Source organism: Ictalurus punctatus, chromosome 2, assembly GCF_001660625.3.
Source record: "Ictalurus punctatus breed USDA103 chromosome 2, Coco_2.0, whole genome shotgun sequence".
NCBI lineage: Eukaryota > Metazoa > Chordata > Actinopteri > Siluriformes > Ictaluridae > Ictalurus > Ictalurus punctatus.
The window spans coordinates 1,273,080-1,290,239 of record NC_030417.2 but is presented as its reverse complement, the minus strand read 5'-3'; the positions used below and the strand labels follow the sequence as shown (position 1 = coordinate 1,290,239).

General features: G+C 45.6%; 1 protein-coding gene and 1 long non-coding RNA gene across 2 annotated transcripts; one reads left to right on the top strand and one right to left on the bottom strand.

The window, feature by feature from the left end:
- Positions 1 to 2,307: 2,307 nt before the first annotated feature.
- Positions 2,308 to 3,103, bottom strand: LOC108257794 (uncharacterized). Its single transcript, XR_008393764.1, has 3 exons — positions 3,023 to 3,103; positions 2,757 to 2,810; positions 2,308 to 2,418 (listed from the first exon to the last, which is right to left on the bottom strand). It is a non-coding gene; the product is annotated as an uncharacterized LOC108257794 (long non-coding RNA).
- Positions 3,104 to 6,877: 3,774 nt separating this feature from the next.
- LOC108275310 (tripartite motif-containing protein 16) lies at positions 6,878 to 13,843 on the top strand. Its single transcript, XM_053677291.1, has 6 exons — positions 6,878 to 7,649; positions 8,211 to 8,306; positions 8,449 to 8,682; positions 8,805 to 8,976; positions 12,125 to 12,184; positions 12,550 to 13,843. The coding sequence occupies exons 1-6, from the start codon at positions 7,053 to 7,055 to the stop codon at positions 13,083 to 13,085; spliced, it is 1,695 nt and encodes a 564-aa protein (XP_053533266.1). The 5' UTR covers positions 6,878 to 7,052; the 3' UTR covers positions 13,086 to 13,843.
- Positions 13,844 to 17,160: the final 3,317 nt, after the last annotated feature.

Sequence of the window (17,160 nt, the reverse complement as noted above, 5' to 3'; positions counted from 1 at the left end):
GAGTGGTAAGGAATGCACACCCGTGGGGAATTCTCTTAATGAATGTTCTCTGTTGCAGTGAGACGAGGCGAGGATAAGACGGAGAGAGGCATGCGCCGAGAGATAGAGACAGAGAGAGACCAGTTGCCAACATGCTGGAGTCCCCAGTCCTGAAATGGGCAATTTTGCAGTGGGTCGGCCGGATCCCAGAACAGCACCATCGGCGCTTCCGATCACTGACCCTCAGCAAGCTCGGCCACCCATTTGCCTTCACCCACAAGCTCCAGGACACGTGCCGAGGACCACCTGGCTGCGTATCCGGGGGCAGGCAAGCCCCCCCTTCTTCCTCTCTCTCTCACTCTCCCTCTCCCCGTCCTTTCCCTGTCTCTGCACTACAGAGACAGGGGCCTATTCCCCCAAGATCCATACCCCATACCCATTCTTTCCCTCCCCCTCCCTCTCCCCTTGTGTACGTCTCCTCTTCTTCCCAGGTGGGTGAATCTGGGGCCGTAGGTATGGGAGTAATGCCGGGGTCGGTATGCTGCCGTTGCAGGGAGCCTGGCCATTTCCAGGACCAGTGCCACGTGATGGAGGTGGGAGCGATGGTCCAACTCCCCGGTGCGTCACAGGCCACCCACGATCGAGCTGGGATATACTGCCTTCCGGTGAGTGTTCAGGGGGTACATACCATGCATTGGTGGACTCAGGCTGTAAACAGACCTCAATTCACCTAGGCTTGGTTCAAGAGGAGGCATTGGGAAATGCATGGTTGGTGAAGGTGAGATGTGAGCACGAGGATGTTCTCGCTTACCCCTTAGTGCCCATTGTCATCAAATTCCGGGTGTGACTCCCTTGCAATACACACAACATCCATCCGCACAGTTCATTCTCACTTGGCATTCGTCAATGAGCAAGTTAACGAGCAAGAATTCTAACGTTATTGATAACGCATCATGCAAGGAATAAAACGGGATGAGGCATGATGTTCCAGAAAGATAATCTGCGATGAGGTGGTGTGATGTGGCCCAAAACAAAGCGGATTAGTTTCCACTAACAGCACATCATGAAGTGTTTAGGCACTCGTTAAGCACTGGAACCCTCATTCAGAATGAAATGGAGATAAACAATGAAAAATAAATAAAGTACAGTTTTCTTTTGACTCAGTCATGTAGTAATAAAGTGTCATTTATTTAGATTCACATTCACACTCGTCACTAAATTCCAAACAGACAGAATTAGGAAAATATTTCAGCAGAACAAATGACATTGAAGTGAAATATTTCTGCTTTATTTACATCATTCAGTAAGACACAGTCCTGCTGTAAATCCTCTTGTGTCTCTCTGTTAGTGAAGATACAGAATTGATGTTAAAAGGCTACAACAAGTGTGCATTAGCCTATTATACAATCCTGTCTGGTGTTCGGATTTAAAAATATGATTTAACTGCATACACGTCATGGAAAGAAAGGAAACGGGGAAAATGGAAAGCAAAGAAAATAGAAGAAAAAACAGAACGGAACCCTTCGAATCGCACTTGTGAGCCGACTCGTTGGAGAACGACAGCGTTATACGTTCTATTAAAATACAGAAATCTATCTCTGCCCACATTTATCATGTCTGGGCTGCAATAAAAACCTAATTCGTTTTAAACAATTCCTTTATTTATATTAAATGTATAATAAATATAATATCAATAATATTGATTAATTATGAGATGAATAGTTTCTTCGGTCCATGCTTTGTGTAATAAGTGGGTTTAATGTCGCAGCAGCTGGTTAGTATCTAATGATTTGCGGCTGCGCTACTGTCAGAGCTGCTGTTATAGAGAATTAATCAACGCCTCCTGACCAGTCAGCAGCCAGAACTCAGTAGTGCTCAGTATGGTATAGTGTACATTATCTCTACGTTATTGTGGATCGGAAAACCTGACAACTGAGTCAGGAGCCCACAGAGTAAACCCGGCGTATAGAGGCTGAGTGAAAGTGGTGTGGACTCTGTGGAGGAGCTTCATCGTGTCAGAGACGCTGTAGAAGGACAGAGTTCCTGCACTGTGATCCACATACACTCCTATTCTGGAGGATGATGGAACTCCGAGCTCGGTCTTAATGTCGTCGTGATAGAAAGAAAGCGGAGCCCGAGAACACACCAGACTCCAGGACTGATCGTTGTACCCGAACGCAGTCCGTCTGGGTGGCTCTATTTTACTGATCCCTTTATACGAGACCGAGATGTACACACATCCGTCACTGCTCCTCTCCACCTCCCAGTAGCTGCGTCCACACACACTCTCCTTACTCAGCACCTGAGCGAAGGAGTTAAACCTCTCTGGGTGACGAGGGTACGACTTCTCTTTCTTACTGCGTCTCACCGCTCTGTCCTCCTCACACAGACGGAGGTAACCATGTGCCGTGTTGGGATCCAGAGTCAGATAACGGAAATCTGAAAGAAAAGAAATGTTACGCAATAAAGGTTATCGTGTATTAATCATGGCGTACAGTGGGTCATATTTAGACCGGTAACTCATTAATGCCTTATATTTAAACTCTCTCACACTCTCACTTCCTCACACGTTATATGTCTGAGAGAGAGAGAGAGAGAGCAGGAGATTACATGATTAGACGATACTGTTTGAGGATTCTTGTAGAAACTTCAGGAAAGAAAACGAATAGAATGTTGTTCACTTTCATATATATAGCATATTCATGTATAAAAGATATTTAACATCTCCTGACCAATCAAAATTCAGATTTCAGTATGTGTGTGTGTTGTATACATACGTTGTAGAAAATCTTCTCGAGTCTTTGGCTCAGAAGGTAAATTCATCCAAACCGCTGTGACAGAGACAAAATGGAGGTGGAATAATATACAATGATCAGAGTGTGATTTTAGGAGACGCGGCGTTTGGACTTTAAACGATATTTGAAATGATATGTACGATGTTGAATACTGGCCAAATGATCATCTTGATATCTAAATGAATCTAGTGTTAGATAAGTACAATGAATCATTTCTGTGTATCTGGGGAAACTTGACTTCCTCTTACCATATGAAGGGATTTTGTTGAAGAATTGCTTTTTTATGTCCGAGAGATAATTCCTCACTCCATCAAATGAGAGATGTCGATGGACGGTAATGCTGGATGAGTCGTCACGTCCGTATAAAACAGAGAGAGACTGGAAACAGAGTGGTGTACGAGAGGGACGAATGATCTCAGGCCAAATCAGACCACTTAAAGAGAGTGTGTGAGGAACATCTGGCTCTGTAGATCAGACAGTGAGTGTTACCTGGAGGAAGTGGAGGTGATCGTGTGTGTGTGTGGAAGCTGCTCCAGCTCAGTGACTCTCCTCTGAAGATCAGCGATCTCCTGCTCCAGTTGCTCCAGGAGTCGTTCAGCTCGACTCAGTTCAGCCTTCTCCTGAGCTCTGATCAGCTCCGTCACCTTCGAGCGCCTTTTCTCCATGGAGCTGATCATCTCAGTAAAGATCCTCTCACTGTCCTCCACTGCTGTCTGTGCACTGAGCTGTTAGGAGACACACACAACAAACGGAGGTCCTTTTTAAAACTTAACCCTCATTCCGTCTCTTACTGGGCCTCTAAACGACTCGTTGTCCATGTTGTGTGTGTTTCTAGGAGCAGCTCTGTCTCTGCTCACTGCTCACCTTTATAGTGTTCACAGTCTGTTTCAGCTCCTGCACCTTCTTCTGCTTCTCCTGGATTCTCTGCTGGGATTTCATCTGCTCCTCCTTTAACTCACTCTGAGGACACATCCATTACATTCAGCTCTTTATATAGGATTTGTTTGTGTTTTACAGAGCGGGTTTTTAAATCTGGTCAGGTGCACCCTTCTCCAAAAATGCCTTTATCTGCAGGCAGTTCCTCACCAGGACAAAACTATCAGGATACTATGAAGAATCCATCAGGAAATCTATTTAGGGATCAAATTGATATATATTGATACCCCTATATGTTAATTAACACATTAACTAACAAACATGTATTACAAAATTATGTTTATTCTGCTTTCTTCATGTCTACCATTTTGGGAATTTTAAATTGAATGACATTAATTCCGTTTCCAGAAGAAATACGGCCTCCAGGGGCAGTACTATCATTGTGTCCACTAGAGGGCGTCCGACTTTTCATACAGAATTTCTTCTTTGGTTGTCTGCATAATTTCCTGTCTTTATTATACTCATGTTTTTTGTTATTTTCCTGATTAGTTTCTTTCTTTAAGTTTTAAGTTTTTTCTTTCTTCACTTGCTGGAGAATTGTGTGTTTAAGTTAGTCATGACTGCAAGTCACATGAACACATGGTCTTGCCTAGGGTTAGGGTTGTGATAGTGTCACGTTACAAAGATGGATGACGGAAGCAATCGCAGATTTCAAACATTTAATAAACAAACAGACAAAAAACAAAGACACAATAACACGAGGCAAAATACTGTGGCAAAACTAAACATTGACCCGTGGACAAAAGCATGGATAGACAATACATAAGACGAGGAAGCAGTACAAAAAATGGCTATATATAGGAGTGCTCGTTAAACAGAAACTTGATACAGGTGCAGGTGGTCATGTGACAGTGATGTAGTATGGTGCAGTGGCTGCTGGGAAATTAAATCCAGAGTTACCTCCTTAATATATGACTGATCCCCCACCCCACCCAGGGCACTTCTCCCGGAGCACCCAAAATACACTCCCTCCATCTGGTGGTCCTGGCCCCCTGGGTAAAATGTCCCCAGCTGAACCAGGAGAATGAGCAGCGTCCTCAGCGGAGTAAAAAAGCAACGCAACGTTCTCAGTGGAATAGGTAGGCAGAGCGACATCCTCAGCGGAACAGGTAAGCAAAGCGACATCCTCAGCAGGGCTGTAGCTCAGAGCGACGTCCTCAGCGGGGCTGTAGCTCAGTGCGACGTCCTCAGCAGGGCTGGAGCTCAGACCGACGTCCTCTGCGGGGTGGAGCTCAGACCGACGTCCTCTGCGGGGCAGGACAGCGAGACAACTTCCTCAGCAGGACAGGAGAGGGGAGCGATGTTCTCCGCGAGGCCCGAGGGAAGCTCGAAGATTTCCGCGAGGCCACAGAGGGGAGCGAGGTTCTCCGCGAGGTCAAAGGGAGGAACGATGCTCTCCGCGGAGCAAGAGGGGGAAACGATGCCCTCCGTGGAGCAGGAAGGAGGAGTGACATACGGCATGCAGCAAAGAAGAGGAACGACGTCTTCAGCGGAACATGGAGGCAGAGCGACGTCCTCAGCAAAGCAGGATGGCAGAGCGATGACCTCAGCTGCGCAGGAAGGCAGAGCGACATCCTCAACCGAGCAGGAAGGCAGAGCGACGTCCTCAGCTGGGCAGAAAAGCGGAGTGCCTTCCTCAGCTGAGCGGTAAAGCCGAGCGATGCCCTCAGCGGTGCAGAAAAGCAGGGTGAGTTCTTCAGCGGAGCAGGCAAGCACAGCGGCATTGTGCGCGGGGTTGGCGAACAGAGGGGAGCACTTGGGTATGTCGGGACATGGAGCAACGTCTTCAGCCAACCAGGGTGACTGAGCGAGGTCCTCAGCTGAACGAAAGGCTGAGCGGCATCCTCAGACGAGCAGGGAGGCTGACTTACATTCTCCACTGACTCCGTTTGCTGGACTAGATCCAAAATAAGGGAGGGAGGGTGGGAGATGGTACTAGCCCAGTTAACAGGCTCCCACTTGTACCCGGACTCCTCCATGTCCTCCTGCTGCTTACGTAGCGCAGCTTGGTACTCCTCCTCCTGTTGGCGTGGCGTGGCATAGTTCTCCGCGAACATAGGTGGTAGAGTGAAGCCCAGGTATTTCATGGTGATCCGCTGCTTAGGTTGTAGGTCTTTAGTTCTGTCACATTACAAAGATAGATGACAGGAGCAATCTCAGATTTCAAACATTTAATAAACAAACAGACAAAAAACAAAGACACAATAACACGAGGCAAAATACTGTGGCAAAACTAAACATACAAAAGGTGGCTATATATAGGAGTGCTTGTTAAAGAGAAACGTGATACAAGTGCAGGTGGTCATGTGACAGTGATGTAGTATGGTGCAGTGGCTGCTTGGAAATGAAGTCCAGAGTTACCTCCTTGATATATGACAGATAGGGTTCACAGATCACACACACACACACACACACACACACACGCACACACACACACACACACACACTCGTTTGTTTAATGTTTCACCTTCACTAGCAAAACTACTTGAGTTCCAGTTTTTCAGGGTCTCACTGAAGCTTTCGTTCTTGTAGTATCTGCTGTGTTTTGTTCTTGTCCTATAGTCTGTATGTGTCTTGCTTCGTATCCATAGTTCCTGTTGACGGTTCTTGTTGTCATGATTTTGTCTATTTTGTTTTTGTTTTCCATGATAAATGACTTACTCTTGCATCCACCTCCACTGCCAAATCCTGACACTGTCATGTGGGTGTTGACTGAAATGTTCACTAACTGGTACTAAGTACAAGAACAACGTTGAGAACGGGGCATAGCGACCTCAACAGCACACTTCACACAACAGGAAAACATCCAACATGACTCTGTGATCAATGCCATGAGGATGAGACTGTCGAACATATTTTTATATCATGTGGAAAATTCACTCATGGAAGGCAGGAAGTGATGACTCAGTTACGGGAAATAGGAAGGGTAGAGGGCAATATTAAAGCTATATTAGAATGTGCAGATAGCAAGAAATGGAGGACATGTTTGTTTAATTTCTTAAGAAAGACTGGACTGGAAAGATGACTAAATAAAAGGACTATAATACAGGACAGAAGGTGGCAGTAATGCAACAATTTGGATGCCAGCTGCCGTAAAACCCCAAAGAAGAAGAAGTAGAATTCATAACCCCTCTGCATTTGAGCTCCTCCTCCTCCTTCTCCTCCTCCTCTCTCTCTCTTTCTCAATCTCTCTCTCTCTCTCTCTCTCGCTCTCAATCTCTCTCTCTCTCTATCTCTCTCCCTCTCACACACGCGCACAGACACGCAGAACCAGGAAGTAACTCCTCATTTCAGAAAAAACAAAACGGATCTCTCTCGTTCACAGTGTGTGGGTGCAGGAAAATGGCCGAGGCCAGTATTTCAGCAGATCAGTTTTCAGTGGACCAGTTCAGCTGTCCAGTGTGTCTGGATCTCCTGAAGGATCCGGTGGCGATCCCCTGTGGTCACAGTTTCTGTAAGGTGTGTATTAATGACTGCTGGGATCAGGAGGATCAGAAGGGCGTCTACAGCTGTCCTCAGTGCAGAGACACTTTCACTCCGAGGCCTGTTCTACGCAGAAACAACATGCTGGCTGAAGTGGTGGAGAAACTGAAGACTGAAGTCCAAGCTGCTTCTCCTGCTCACTGTTACGCTGGACCTGGAGATGTGGAGTGTGATTTCTGCACCCAGATGAAACATAAAGCCGTCAAGTCCTGTCTGATGTGTCTGGCTTCTTACTGTGGAATTCATCTGAAACCTCATCTAGAAATTACTGCTTTGAAAAAACACACATTAATCAAAGCTTCTGCAAAGCTACAAGAGAAGATCTGCTCTCAACATAATAAGCCAATCGAGATCTACTGTCGTAGCGATCAGACCTGCATCTGTTACTTGTGTACGATGGATAATCACAAAGGACACGACACCGTCACAGTCACAGCAGAAAGAGCCGAGAAACAGGTGAGAAAGAGAAATCTGTCCAGAATTAAATCATCTTAATGAGATTTTCCATCTAGAAACAGGTGCTTTAGTCAGTTATATGAATCTGTAAAAGCTCGGTAAAAATTGTATGTGTTCCGGTTAACAGAGTGTTAAATTTATCCTCAGTGATAGTCGTAATCTGGTCAGAGAGAGAGAGAGAGAGAGAGAGCGTTGAGGTAAAACAAACATAATTAAAGCTGTTATAATAAGCTCCACTCTTCTGGAAAGGTTTTCCACTATATTTTGGAGCGTGGCTGTGGGAATTTGTGTTTATTCAGATACACGGTGAGGAGGTCTGGGGTGCAGTCGGTGTTCCAGTTCATCCCAAAGGTGTTCAGTGGGGGTGAGGTCAGGGCTCTGTGCAGGACACTCGAGTTCTTCCACTCCAACCTAAACACACCATGTCTTCATGGAGCTCGCTTTGTGTACAGGGGTGTGATAACATTCACAGCTCTGAGAAACATGAATGTACTTTTAACTGACATTTATGTGGAACCAATTATTATAGTTTAAAGATGAATAAAATCGGTGTGTCCTCAGAGTGAGTTAAAGAAGGAGCGGAGGAAATCCCAGCAGAGAATCCAGGAGAAGCAGAAGAAGGTGCAGGAGCTGAAACAGACTGTGAACACTATAAAGGTGAGCAGTGAGCAGAGACAGAGCTGCTCCTAGAAACACACACAACATGGACAACGAGTCGTTTAGAGGCCCAGTAAGAGACGGAATGAGGGTTAAGTTTGTTGAGGGTTAACCTCCATTTGTTGTGTGTGTCTCCTAACAGCTCAGTGCACAGACAGCAGTGGAGGACAGTGAGAGGATCTTTACTGAGATGATCAGCTCCATGGAGAAAAGGCGCTCGGAGGTGACGGAGCTGATCAGAGCTCAGGAGAAGGCTGAACTGAGTCGAGCTGAACGACTCCTGGAGCAACTGGAGCAGGAGATCGCTGATCTTCAGAGGAGAGTCACTGAGCTGGAGCAGTTTTCACACACACACGATCACATCCATTTCCTCCAGGTAACACTCACTGTCTGATCTACAGACACTGAGTGCTCCCTTCTTCTTTTCTTTTACTTTTCATACTACTTTGTTTGTGCGTGCTGTTTATCTTTGTTTGAAGTTTAATTTGCTTTCTGTAGGCTTTAGCTTCTCGACGTCAGTCTCCTTCATTAGACAGAGCAGAGTTTCAGACATCCAGCATCACTGACCGTCAACATCTCTCATTTGATGGAGTGAGGAATTCTCTCTCGGACCTGAAGGAGAGACTCGAGGAATTCTGTGAGGAGGAATTCAACAAAATCCTTCCACATGGTAAGGGGAGCTGTTCCTGCTGGAGAAACACCACGATGGACGTCTTTACTCGCTCTGTGACGTGTTATTTCTCATCACTGCTCCTGCTTTCTTTTCTGCAGACAGTTTACTCACCTGACACTGAACTAAAATACTGATTTAAAATGAATAAACCGACTCCATCACTTTCACCTGTTTCCATCTTTTACAACCTGATTGTCACAATTTCCCCTCGAGCTAGCGCTACAATACTGCAGCGTGCTTGGAAAACCGAAGCGCAAGCCCGATGCGAACACACGCTTTTGGTTCTTCAATGACATTGACTTTGTTTACTTTGGACACATGCTTTTGTTATGGTTATGTTCTGTCTCCGCCCCTGTTTTGTCATTGGTTGTTTCCCGATTGTGTGACATGATTGTTTTCAGCTGTCCGTGTTTAACCCATGATTACGTTTGTCATTTAAACCCCTCGTGTCTCTTAGCACATTGCGTTGTATTGAGTTTATCTCTTTACCAAGCGGCTGTTCCTTGTTCTTGTTCTCGATTCATGTTTATTGACTTTGTTTCTCGTTTCTCGTTTTGTGTTTTGCCTTGCCCTGTTTATGCCCGTCTGCCGATCACCTAACTTTTGCCTGTTATTGGACCACGCTTTTGATTACCATTTTGGATTTGCCTGCCTGCCTCTCTCTCTAATAAACGTCTTCAACTGCACTTGCATCCGTCCTAACCTCCATTATGGAAATTACGTGACATAATACTACGCCTCACCATGGATGCAGCAGGAAGACAAAGGAGACGTCACACTAAGCAAACCATCCCCGCCTTGGATTCGATCCAGTTTCCGCACTGGACTTTACTCGATCTCCCAGATCGGTATGATGGGGGTTTTTTTGGCTACCCTGAATATTTTCTGGTTGACTGCCAGATTTATATGTCAAGCCTAACGGACCCCAAGCCCAGTGAGAAGCAATGTATAAGGTTCATGTTGTCCCGGTTTTTTGGCTCAGCCCGCCAGTGGGCGCAGCATCTAGAAGCCATGGGATCCAGTGGACTAGATAATGTAACTCAGTCTGTGGGACCATTCTTGATTTTGTTCGGCAGTCCAGAATCCAGGGCTGTCCCGGAGGATCTGTTGGGGGAGGCCTGCCTCACAGAAACACCTACCATGCCGTTCACCACCTATTATGAGCAGGCAAACTGGATGACCTCCTCCCCCAAGCTCCCGCCTAAGACCTATTATGTGGTCCACTCTGCAGAGCTCCAGTCGGATGTCAACATGTAAACCTTGGCTCCAGAGCTCCAGCTTGAGACCTACGAGGTGGTCTCACCTACCAAGCTCCAGCTGGAGGACAATGTGGCGACCTCGGCTCCAGAGCTCCAGCTTGTCACCTACAAGGTGGTCTCATCTGCTGAGCTCCAGCCAGAGGTCAACGTGGCGACCTCCTCCCCAGAGCTCCATCCTGAGACCCACAATGTGGTCTTACCTGCCGAGCTCCAGTCGGAGGTCAACGTGGCGACTTCATCTCCAGAATTCCAACCTGAGACCCATGAGGTAGTCTCTTCTGCAGAGCTCCAGCATGAGACCCACGAGGCGGTCTCATTCCCAGAGCTCCAGCATGAGACGCACGAGGCGGTCTCATCCCCAGAGCTCCAGTATGAGACCCACGAAGAGGTCTCATACTCAGAGCTCCAGCATGAGACCCACGAGGTGGTCTCATCCCCAGAGCTCCAGCATAAAGTCAAGTTCCTGCTAGAGGTCAACGAGGTGACCTCCCAATCCATGTTCTTGTCTGAGGTCGAAGAGACGGCCTCTCAAGCCAAGTTCATGTACGAGGTCAAAGAGACGGCCTCTCAAGCCAAGCTCCTGTCTGAGGTCGAAGAGACGACCTTTCAAACCAAGTTCCTGTCCGAGGTCGAAAAGAGGGCCTCCCAAACCAAGTTTCTGTACGAGGTCAAAGAGGCGACTACTCAAGCCAAGTTCTGGTCTGAGGTCAAAAAAAGGGCCTCTCAAGCCAAGGTTCTGTCAGAGGTCGAAGAGACGACCACTCAAGCCAAGTTCCTGTCCAAGGTCGAAGAGACGCCCTCCCAAGCCAAGCTCCTGTCCGAGGTTGGAGAGGCGACCTCTCGAGCCAAGTTCCAGTCCGAGATCGACGATGTGACCTTCCAGGCCGAGTTCCAGTCCGAGATCGACGATGTGACCTTCCACGCCAGGTTCCAGTCTGAAACCAACGTCATGACCAACCAGGCTCTGCTCACACCTGAAACTGAAGTAACAACCAACCAATTTATGCTCATGCCCGAGTCTGTTGACACGGACAACCAACCTCTGCTCACGCCCAAGTCTGATGACACAACCAACCACGTTCCGCTCACGCCTGAGTCTGTTGACACAGTCAACCAAGTTCAGCTTACAGAGTCGATGGAGGACGACGCTCTGCCTTCCTGCTCTGCTGAGGACGTCGCTCTGCCTTCCCGCTCTGCTGAGGATGTCGCTCTGCCTTCCTGCTCTGCTGAGGATGCCACTCGGTTCAGCTGAAGACATATTGCCCAAAGGGCCAGGACTGGCAGGGGAGGGGAGTGTGTTCTGGGGGGGTAGGTAGGTTCTGTCACGATTTCCCCTCGAGTTAGTGCTGCAGTGTTGCAGCGTGCTCGGAAAACTGAAGCACAAGCCTGATGCGCGAGCTCTTAGCGAACGCACGCTTTTGGTTCTTCAGTGACATTGACTTTGTTTACTTTGGACAAATGCTTTTGTTATGTCTGTATGTTCTGTCTCCGCCCCTGTTTTGTCATCGTTGTTTCCCGAATGTGTGACATCATTGTTTTCAGCTGTCCTGTGTTTAACCCATGATTATGTTTGTCATTTAAACCTCTCGTGTCTTTTAGCACATTGCGTCGTATTGTTTATATCTTTACCAAGCGGTTGTTCCTTGTTCTCGTTCTCGAGTCATGTTTATCGATATTGTTTCTCGTTTTGTGTTATGCCCGTCTGCCGATCGCCTGACCTTTTGCCTGTTATTGGACCACGCTTTTGATTACCATTTTGGATTTGTCTGCCTGCCTCTCTCTAATAAATGTCTTCAACTGCACTTGCATCCGTCCTAACCTCCGTTACGTAAATTACATGACACTGATGATGCTTTTTGTCTTCTTTTCCATTTTTCTCTCCACAGCTGCAGCAGTTCAGATCATTTCACCATCAGAGCCACAGACCAGAGAAGATTTCCTGAAATGTACGTCTAACACACACACACACACACACACACACACACACACACACACACACACACACACACACGCACCACACACGTGCACACACACATTGTCACATAATCTGGGTGGAAACGGATGCAAGTGCAGTAAAAAGCAGAACTAGGATCAGAAACGTGAGGACGAAAACAGGAAAAAAAACGATGGAACTATGAACAAGGATCAAAACAGCTCAATAGAGTACTGGTGGAAAACACAGACGCAATACTTCGCACAGAACAAAGACACACGGGGGTTTACATATACACACAGCTCTCTCACTCTTCACATAAATATATTCTGTGAATCAAACCCAACATGTTCAGTTAGTTTTTCTCTTTTATTTCAGATTTCTGTTATCAGACTCTGGATCCCAACACGGCACATCGTTACCTCCTTCTGTCTGAGAAGAACAGAGCGGTGAGGTACAGTGAGAGACAGCAGCAGTACTCTGATCATCCAGAGAGATTTGACTCTATCTGGCAGGTGTTGAGTAAGGAGAGTGTGTGTGGACGCTGTTACTGGGAGGTGGAGTGGAGCGGTGATGGTGTGTCCATATCAGTCTCATATAAAGACCTCAACAGGAAAGGACTGGGTAATGAATGTGAGTTTGGAGGCAACAATCAGTCCTGGAGTCTGTGGTGTTCTTCTTCTTCTCTCATCTTCTATCACAACAACATTGAGACTTATCTCACGGTTCCATCGTCCTCCAGAATAGGAGTGTATGTGGATCACAGTGCAGGAACTCTGTCCTTCTACAGTGTCTCTGACACGATGAAGTTCCTCCACAGAGTCCACACCACTTTCACTCAGCCTCTATACGCCGGGATTGGGTTCCACTGGTTGTTTGGTTCTACATCTGTGAGATTGTGTGATCCAGAATGAAGTGTGTAGTGTTTTATGTAAAATTCCTGTACATTTATTAATTAAAACAGAGGAGTCATTTTGCAATAATAAAAAAGGAAATGTTCAAAATGAACTCTCAGATAAGAAACTAGTAGAATTGAAAAAGAAAATGATCAGATGATATCTCGTGACCTTAGCGTTATAAAGTTCTATCTGTTTGTTTCATATTCAGCAACCTCTCATTAAATAACTAATAAACAGTAATAAAGCCAGTACAGAACAACATTTTAAACCTGTTAACGTCACACTATATAAAAATAAAATCTAAACTTTTGAAGGAATTAGATTGTTCTGCTTGTGTTCTAAGATGTAAAATACACGTTCGCGTTTTAAGATCTGAAGTTTTATCAAGTTTATCTGTGAGTTTTGAATTCTTTATTAAAATATTACAATCAAAGCTTTGCAGAGTAAAAGATAACAGCACAGGAGAATAAAGTTTCCCCCAGTGATGAAGTTTATGTGGTTCACTCATCTTCAACCAAAATGCAAAGACAGGAGCTTTTAATACTGAGGTCAGGATTTTTCAGCAAGCCGCTGTATTGATACATAAGGGTTTAAAAAAAAATAAAAATAAAAATCACTTTGACTGTATATTTTTAGATTCTTTAATCAGTGGGAAATAACTACAATGTCTTAAATATGATGTGGTTTTTTTTCCAAAAAAAAAAAAAATCTTTTAATGTTCTAATATATTGTCTGTGTGTATAATGATGATAAATATGTCTCTGTTAACTGTACCTGTCTGTGGTCTGACTCCTGATTTAGATTCTCAATAAAATAAAGCGCTCGAGTCCATTATAGTTCTCTATTCTGATTGGTCAGAAGGTGTTTGTGGAGGCGGAGACGTGGACGAGTGCCGGTTTCTGAACGTAGGTTGGAGCAGGAGAAGGCGAGTGGTAAGGAATGCACACCGTGGGGAATTCTCTTAATGAATGTTCTCTGTTGCAGTGAGATGAGGCGAGGATAAGACGGAGAGAGGCACATACCGAGAGAGAGAGAGAGGGAGTCCAGTTGCCAACAGAGAGGGAGTCCCCAGTTCTGAAATGTGCGATTTTTCAGTGGGTCAGCTGGACCCCAGAACAGCACCATCGGCGCTTCCGATCACTGACCCTCAGCAAGCTCGGCCACCCATTTGCCTTCGCCCACAAGCTCCAGGACACGTGCCGAGGACCACCTGGCTGCGCTTCTTCCTCTCTCACTCACCCTTGTGTCTCTCCCTCTCCCCGTCCTTTCCCTGTCCCTGCATTATGGTGACAGCGGCCTTTTCCCCCAAGATCCATACACATTCTTTCCCTCCCCATTCCTCTCCCCTTGTGTACGTCTCCTCTTCTTCCCAGGTGGGTGAATCTGGGGCCGTAGGTATGGGAGTAATGCCGGGGTCGGTATGCTGCCGTTGCAGGGAGCCTGGCCATTTCCAGGACCAGTGCCACGTGATGGAGGTGGGAGCGATTGTCCAGCTCCCCGGTGCGTCACAGGCCACCCACGATCGAGCTGGGATATACCGCCTTCCGGTGAGTGTTCTGGGGGTACATACCATGCATTGGTGGACTCAGGCTGTAAACAGACCTCAATTCACCTATGCTTGGTTCAAGAGGAGGCATTGGGAAATGCATGGTTGGTGAAGGTGAGATGTGAGCACGAGGATGTTCTCGCTTACCCCTTAGTGCCCATTGTCATCAAATTCCGGGTGTGACTCCCTTGCAATACACACAACATCCGTCCGCACAGTTCATTCTCACTTGGCATTCGTCAATGAGCAAGTTAACGAGCAAGAATTCTAACGTTATTGATAACGCATCATGCAAGGAATAAAACGGGATGAGGCATGATGTTCCAGAAAGATAATCTGCGATGAGGTGGTGTGATGTGGCCCAAAACAAAGCGGATTAGTTTCCACTAACAGCACATCATGAAGTGTTTAGGCACTCGTTAAGCACTGGAACCCTCATTCAGAATGAAATGGAGATAAACAATGAAAAATAAATAAAGTGCAGTTTTCTTTTGACTCAGTCATGTAGTAATAAAGTGTCATTTATTTAGATTCACATTCACACTCGTCACTAAATTCCAAACAGACAGAATTAGGAAAATATTTCAGCAGAACAAATGACATCGAAGTGAAATATTTCTGCTTTATTTACATCATTCAGTAAGACACAGTCCTGCTGTAAATCCTCTTGTGTCTCTCTGTTAGTGAAGATACAGAATTGATGTTAAAAGGCTACAACAAGTGTGCATTAGCCTATTATACAATCCTGTCTGGTGTTCGGATTTAAAAATATGATTTAACTGCATACACGTCATGGAAAGAAAGGAAACGGGGAAAATGGAAAGCAAAGAAAATAGAAGAAAAAACAGAACGGAACCCTTCGAATCGCACTTGTGAGCCGACTCGTTGGAGAACGACAGCGTTATACGTTCTATTAAAATACAGAAATCTATCTCTGCCCACATTTATCATGTCTGGGCTGCAATAAAAACCTAATTCGTTTTAAACAATTCCTTTATTTATATTAAATGTATAATAAATATAATATCAATAATATTGATTAATTATGAGATGAATAGTTTCTTCGGTCCATGCTTTGTGTAATAAGTGGGTTTAATGTCGCAGCAGCTGGTTAGTATCTAATGATCTGCGGCTGCGCTACTGTCAGAGCTGCTGTTATAGAGAATTAATCAACGCCTCCTGACCAGTCAGCAGGCAGAACTCAGCAGTGCTCAGTATGGTATAGTGTACATTATCTCTACGTTATTGTGGATCGGAAAACCTGACAACTGAGTCAGGAGCCCACAGAGTAAACCCGGCGTATAGAGGCTGAGTGAAAGTGGTGCAGACTCTGTGAAAGAGTCTCATCGTGTCAGAGACGCTGTAGAAGGACAGAGTTCCTGCACTGTGATCCACATACACTCCTATTCTGGAGGATGATGGAACTCCGAGCTCGGTCTTAATGTTGTTGTGACAGAAAGAAAGCGGAGCCCGAGAACACACCAGACTCCAGGACTGATCGTTGTACCCAAACGCAGTCTGTCTGGGTGGCTCTATTTTACTGATCCCTTTATACGAGACTGAGATGTACACACATCCGTCACTGCTCCTCTCCACCTCCCAGTAGCTGCGTCCACACACACTCTCCTTACTCAGCACCTGAGCGAAGGAGTTAAACCTCTCTGGGTGACGAGGGTACGACTTCTCCTTCTTACTGCGTCTCACCGCTCTGTCCTCCTCACACAGACGGAGGTAACCATGTGCTGTGTTGGGATCCAGAGTCAGATAACGGAAATCTGAAAGAAAAGAGATGTTACGCAATAAAGGTTATCGTGTATTAATCATGGCGTACAGTGGGTCATATTTAGACCGGTAACTCATTAAAGCCTTATATTTAAACTCTCTCACACTCTCACTTCCTCACACGTTATATGTCTGAGAGAGAGAGAGAGAGAGCAGGAGATTACATGATTAGACGATACTGTTTGAGGATTCTTGTGTAAACTTCAGGAAAGAAAACAAATAGAATGTTGTTCACTTTCATATATATATAGCATATTCATGTATAAAACATATTTAACACCTCCTGACCAATCAAAATTCAGATTTCAGTATGTGTGTGTGTTGTGTACATACGTTGTAGAAAATCTTCTCGAGTCTTTGGCTCAGAAGGTAAATTCATCCAAACCGCTGTGACAGAGACAAAATGGAGGTGGAATAATATACAATGATCAGAGTGTGATTTTAGGAGACGCGGCGTTTGGACTTTAAACGATATTTGAAATGATATGTACGATGTTGAATACTGGCCAAATGATCATCTTGATATCTAAATGAATCTAGTGTTAGATAAGTACAATGAATCATTTCTGTGTATCTGGGGAAATTTGACTTCCTCTTACCATATGAAGGGATTTTGTTGAAGAATTGCCTTTTTATGTCCGAGAGATAATTCCTCACTCCATCAAATGAGAGATGTCGATGGACAGTAATGCTGGATGAGTCGTCACGTCCGTATAAAACAGAGAGAGACTGGAAACAGAGAGGTGTACGAGAGGGACGAAT

What these genes read in the sequence shown, in the direction of transcription:
- LOC108275310 (XM_053677291.1), top strand. Translation starts at nt 7,053, where the DNA reads ATGGCCGAGGCCAGTATTTCAGCAGATCAGTTTTCAGTGGACCAGTTC. An exon ending in AGACTGTGAACACTATAAAG is followed by an intron (nt 8,307 to 8,448) that starts GTGAGCAGTGAG and finishes GTCTCCTAACAG; the next exon opens with CTCAGTGCACAGACAGCAGT. An exon ending in ATCACATCCATTTCCTCCAG is followed by an intron (nt 8,683 to 8,804) that starts GTAACACTCACT and finishes TGCTTTCTGTAG; the next exon opens with GCTTTAGCTTCTCGACGTCA.